The sequence below is a fragment of the Watersipora subatra genome, chromosome 2 (genome assembly GCF_963576615.1).
Source record: "Watersipora subatra chromosome 2, tzWatSuba1.1, whole genome shotgun sequence".
Taxonomy (NCBI): domain Eukaryota; kingdom Metazoa; phylum Bryozoa; class Gymnolaemata; order Cheilostomatida; family Watersiporidae; genus Watersipora; species Watersipora subatra.
In genome coordinates, this window is record NC_088709.1 from 69,588,782 (window position 1) to 69,595,483 (window position 6,702).

The 6,702-nt window shown below is 36.6% G+C and overlaps 1 protein-coding gene across 1 annotated transcript; it reads left to right on the forward strand.

Moving 5' to 3' along the window:
* Positions 1–4,995: 4,995 nt before the first annotated feature.
* On the forward strand, positions 4,996–6,702 carry LOC137388488 (uncharacterized). The gene has a single exon (XM_068074973.1). The coding sequence runs from the start codon at positions 4,996–4,998 to the stop codon at positions 6,700–6,702; it is 1,707 nt and encodes a 568-aa protein (XP_067931074.1).

Sequence of the window (6,702 nt, forward strand, 5' to 3'; positions counted from 1 at the left end):
TCTATCTATTGATTCAATTGATGAAATAGGAAAACTTCAGCAAGCAAAAATACTGCAAGAATGTGTACTCAGCATATGAACTGTTGTGTGTACAAAAGTAGCCCAATTCCTCCAAATTATACAAAAGTGAGTAATTTTGTATAAGTCTAAATGATATTCACTTCGAAATAGTCTTTTAATGTATGCTTATTATATAGCAAAGCTAAAGAGAAGGAGCAGTTATAGTAGCCATGCAAGGAGATTGAGAAATGGGTTTTTACTTCATTTCAAAGATATTTATTACAGCATTACAATGTGGTTGAAGCTATGGCCACTTTAGCATAATTTTATCAAACGTGCTTAATTGTTTTGTGGTCTTTTTGTTAATTTAGAGTTGGCTCCTTTATATGTCATATTTTTTCTTGCTAAAACAATATTGTTTAGTAAATAATTTCTTTTGTATCAAAGTGAAATAACAGGTTATATGCAGAAAATCAAATTTTTATGAGAGCCTTCTTTTGCTCATTTATGATGGATGACACTATTGTAAATCATAGAACTTGTATTTGTAATTTACTCTGTATATATGCATATGTACCCAAGGGTGATCTCAACCGGCTGTGAGGGAGGCTCCATGTAAAAGTGAAACATAATGGTATGCAATAGGAGATAAAAAACAACTCCAAAGTTATGAAATGATATATTGACCAACAACCATTGATCACTTTTAGTGATGGGCTGCTGATAACATAGAAATACTCAGTTATTGACGTGTGTCTGTATGTATAAGAGTAACAACTTCAAAAATACATACGCTTGTTTTTTGCTTAATAATTCAATAAAAATGTGGTTTTAACTTCAATAACACAGTTGGTTGCAAATAAACGACTGTTAAATCACCATGGTTCCCAATAATCAACTCGAATTAAATTTATATATTTGCAAGGATTTGATATATGGATGATTGTAGGATTTGATATAAAAAATAATTTACATAATAAAATACATCAACACACGTTCATAACATGCATTCATTGTGCCATTCGTAATTTTCTGCATCACAATTCACAGAATTGAAGTAGGGGCAATATCCTAGGCATTATGGCGCCTTACAGTGCCTCGCGTTGCGTGTTCGCAACTCGAGTTGATCAACTCGAGTTGCACAACTCGAGTTGTGAACGCGCAACACGACTTTTCAAAAGTAAGGTGCAATATATTGGTATTACGGTAGAATAACCGTAGATCTGGTTATATTAACAATGGTATATCAATAGGCACCCGTTAGCTAATAGAAATTAAACTATTAGTCTGGTGGCCACAGGGCATTATCGTGTCAACAGGTGGCAGAAGATGGGGTCTATGGTAACTTGACACTTTTAACATGTTTCTAATTTATTCATTACTAATTTAGTTTCCTACCGCTATTTCAGTTGATAAGCTAAGAGTAATTTGCCATTAAATGGTGAGTAGTTATACAAAAATAAATTTTTTCTTACGCCGTGTGCAGTCAGTCGGACCAGCTAATCAAAGCCGTAGACCAACATTTACCTCATGTTGCAGTACGGGGATATTAAATTACCCCGATATCAATTAGGTTTGTTGTCAGTTTCCTGTCTCATCGAGCGACCGCCGGCGTTTGGAGTAATGATCGAAAACTTTAATTTACTAATTATACCGATTTCCAAAGCTAGCTGTCATGGATTACATAATTCAATATAATCAACTACTACATTATATTAGATAAAAGGTTGTTCAACGCACTAACACGTTCAACACTGCATCTTTATGGCAAGTCTGATTCTACAAGTGAAGCCGACGCCAGATAGAGGTTGTTCTCATCAAGGACATCTTATGAAAAAAAACCTTCCACCAAGAGGGTTCTCTCCGTCGGCATTTAATGAGAGTCAATTACTAAGCAGCAATACAGCAGTGGAAAAATCAACCATTAATGGTGCCCCCAGATCCCACAAACCATGTCTGGAGTAAAGATGATGATGAGATTTCTGGGCAATGCTTTCCTGATGATCAGAGAGCTATTCCTAGGCAGCTTGTCCAATGGACCAGTTGCTCATGCAAAAAAAAAAGAGTTTGCAAGTCTATGCGGCTGTATAGAGTGCAGTAATGAAATGACTGACGAGATTGAGGATGGTAATCAATTAGACGGTGATGATGAGCTTTAAGATTATAATTATGTAATAGTTTTATTAAATACTTTGCAATATGCTTTCTAGAAACAATTAACAGTTTTTGATGTATCATGATAAACAGACTATGTACTTTGGTAAACATGCTATATAATAATCATACTAGTCTTCATAAGTCTTCATAGTCTTCATACTAGTCATCATAAGTACTAAGATACCCATACAAAGACATGATATTAATTAATCATCCAGAAAGTTGGTTGTCATCGAACATACTGCACCACACATTCCATCATACTGGTTACATTCAACATTTCAACCATACATGGTTTCAAAATACTGCATGGTTTTAACATGCTACCAGTACAATAAATCTAAAGCTAAGCCAGAAATTTCGCATATTGATGTCAGTCAAATAAAAAAGAAATAATTTTAATAATAATAATTTCATTTGAAAGATTAAGTTTACATTAGATTTGTCAGTTACTCTGCGTCACAACCAGTGTACCTAATGAGGTATACAGTATAGCCTGTCAATCAGTAGTTGTACAGGTATCAATGTAACGAGTATGAAGAGGGTTTCTGGCAGATCAGTGGCTAAGGTGATGGCGAGAAATGTTTGTCATATCAAGTCCCTGGCGGCCGGCTACAATGTAAAGAATTGCATCCATTAGAGACAATGAGTTCAAAATACAAAATGATCATATAGACATATAAGAGCTGACATACATTTATGGTGCAATATTTATCGATCATAACCTACCCGAAAAACGATCTATCAAAGCATGTAGCAATAAATTTAAAACTTGAAAATAGGAAGAGCTACAATACTGATTTGAACGTGTACGCAATGTGCATAGCCCTACATAAAAGTAATAGATGTACCCCCTTTAGCTTTAACCACAACAATAATTAGTTAACTCATACATCGCATACTTCTGTAAGGTAATAATTGATATGTGAGTGCTATAACAATACAATATAATACAATTGATTAAAATACAACAAAATATGTATTAATATATATAATATGACACAACATAATGCAACATATCAGTCCTATAGCACAATTCAAATCAGTTCAATACAACATAATACAGCTATTATAATACAATAGAATATAGTGTAATAACACAATAATACAGTACTGATAAGTTCTGCATGACACAATATAGTAACTTAAAACTAACCAAACCATCAGTTAAATAACAATCATACATTTGCATAAAGGTACTACACTTTGTGTTGATATTGGTTTGACGTTTCAAAGAGCAATACAGTCTCCAATTTTGTAAATAGGCGAGCTAAGTCTTAATAAAAATCAGCAGAGGCATTCTATATTACAAATAGTCCAGTATTACTGGTTTATTAAAAAAATACCCAATCTAGGTATTCTAGTATAAGTAAGTATAAGTAATATAAGTAGCTTATAATGTTATGTAGTGCTACCGTTTTAGCCTAAAAATTAAACAAATTGAGTTAAGCTATTGAGTGTATGAAACAGTGAGTGTCTGAAGACACAGCAACAATACCTACGACAGAGATTAGTTTATTGTATAGTTTGTAACCAATATGTAAAATCTGGACTGAGAAGTTTGACTTGAGAGTTTGATTCATTATAATCAACACCTATCACTCATTGATCCAACTGACTACAGTACACAGTGAAGGAAACGCAAGATTTTCAATAAAGCAATGCATTTAATCTTTGATTAATTATTCATAAATATTAAGTAAATGAGTTTGCTATCATCTCATCTTATTTTTTCAGGGGTTTGAGATTCTTTGCAACTTGAGAAGCTCTTTGTTATTTCGACTCACTAGCAATCTTCCTCAAGCATTCAGTGTGGCATTTACATACGACTAACACTGCGAGCTGCGATCTGACTGTTTGTAGATGGTGCTCTACATCTCATAAAAACTTTGGATTATCGCTTTTTTTCGTTAGTAAAACTTTGTTGACTTCTTAGCATGTAAAACTTGATTATAATGAATTATGTAACTGATAATAGCTAGCTGTGGTAATCAATTTAAATAGAAGACTAACCGACGTATTCGGCAGTTTCTAACACGGAACAGCGGAAACAGACTAAGGGCACAAATGTTATCGGTGAATGCAAATACGCCCCGTATTAAACAAATGCATAGATTTATGTTTACCTAGCTGATTGACTGATTTGGCTAATTGCGCATGGCGCAAGGGAAATCACATTTATGCATTTCTACCCATCTTTTAATGGCAAATAATCACTGCTTGACAAGAATATTTCCGGTAGGTATAATAAAAAAGTTAGGAGATGTTTTATTCTATCCATTAAATCTAAGATTCGTTATACCCCATTGTCGTGCCACCTTGGCAAAAAAACGACACAAAAATGCCCTGTGGCCACCAGACTATATGTATGTAGGGGAAGTGGGGGTATAACGGGATATTGAGGTAAAATGGGATAGGGCAATATTTTGTATATAGGAAGGAGGTAGCAACTCCAAATTCACAGAGAGGGAAAGCCAATGATCTATGCTCACTGAATGTCAAGGTCATATTTCATTTTCTCATGATCAGAAAATTTGAGGTGAGTTTTTCATATTTTTCAAAGTTTCTTGCAAAAACCAAAGGTCATGTGACTAGTCATTGAATCTCAAATTGTCTATTTTATAATCTGTAATAACCTACACAACCTTTTTGATGTTTAAGCTGCAGATGGCATAGGATTTAAAAATGATTTATTCATTCACTTTCTTTTTACACATGAAATTTATAGGCTAAGAGTATTGGGTAAAATGGGATACCATGTATCCCATTTTACCCAATGCTATCCCATTTTACCTCAAGCTGTAAAACCTCATTTCTTTACACTTTCTAGGTGCCATTATGCCACGGAATTATGTAAGAAAGACCAACAGGCAGTCATGGGATAAGAATTCTATGCTTAAAGCAATAGCTGAGGTAAAGGAAGGCAAATGTGGATACCTGAGTGCAGCAAAGAAGTACGATGTTCCAAAGAGCACATTAGAGCGCCGGTGTAAGGATGGCAACGAACTATTCCAAGGAACCAGTAAAGGACTGGGTAGTAGACAAACTACATTTACAATTGATCAAGAGGCGGAGCTTGTAGCCTATGTCAAGTCCATGGATGGTATGTTGTATGGTCTAACTACAACTGGGCTGCGTAGTTTAGCGTATCAATATGCTGAGAGCAACGACATTCACCATCCATTCAACCATGAGTCAAAACAGGCTGGTTGGGATTGGATGAGAAGTTTCATGAGTAGGCATAACTTGTCACTGAGAAGCCCTGAGGCTACCTCCGCAGCACGAGCCCGAGGTTTCAACAGGCAATCTGTATCTTCATTCTTTGACCTCCTGGAGAGTATTCAGGATGCTAAAAAATTTCCACCAAGTAGGATATTTAATGTGGATGAGACAGGTGTTACTACAGTGCAGGCCAAAACCTCTAAAGTGGTTTCTCTTCGCGGAAAAAAACAGGTGGGCTCCCTGACATCAGCTGAACGGGGTACCTTGAGCACTGCAGTAATGTGTATGAATGCAGCTGGAATGTTTGTCCCTCCCATGATAATTTTTCCTCGTGTTCGCATGAAGCCTCATTTCAAGTTAGGGGCCCCGCCAGATTCCCTTTGTGTCACACACCCTTCTGGATGGATGCAAAGTCACCTGTTTGAAATGTGGTTTGACCACTTTCTCAAACACACTGGGTCTACCTTGAGCAACCCAGCTCTGCTGATACTTGATGGCCACAAAACTCACACACAGAATATCCCTGTGATACAAAAGGCAAAAGACAATGGAGTTACCATATTATGCTTGCCACCACACTGTAGCCACCGCATGCAGCCCCTGGATGTGTCTGTGATGGGTCCACTCAGCTCCTACTATGCTAAGGAAGTTGAGATATGGCTTCGAAATAATCCCGGCCATGTAGTGTCATTGGACCAAGTAGCAACCTTATTTGGTAAGGCCTATATCAAAGCGACAGTTCCAGCAAATGCCTTGGGCGGATTTAGGAAGAGTGGAATTTTCCCAACAGACCGTGGGGTTTTTACTGATGACATGTTTGAGGCAGCAGCACCTACTGACAATACAGAAGCGTATGAAAATCTTCAAGGTAATAATCCTATTCCCTCACCTGTTCTAAGCGAACCATCAACATCTGCCCTAACTACTGAAGGCACATCTTCTCACAAAAGTCCAGAAGAAATAGCACCCTTTCCTAAGAAATCAACTGACACACTCAAAAAACGTAAAACTAACAGAGGGAGAACCGCTATACTAACTAATGAAGTTTATTTAACTCATTTGGCAGAGAAACCCTCAACAAGTGGTCATATAACATCTAAAAAGAAAAGAACTAAACAGGCTAAGAGAAGGAAGACTCCTACACCAGTAAGTAGCGACAACGATGACGGAGATGTTAGCTGTCTATACTGCAATGATTCCTACTGGAAAGGTAACGCTGACAGTGGATGGGTAAAATGCAGGCATTGTAGTAGCTGGGCTCACGAGCTTTGTGCTGGCCTTGATGATGAGGATGATGACTTTATGTGTGAACTATGCAAATGA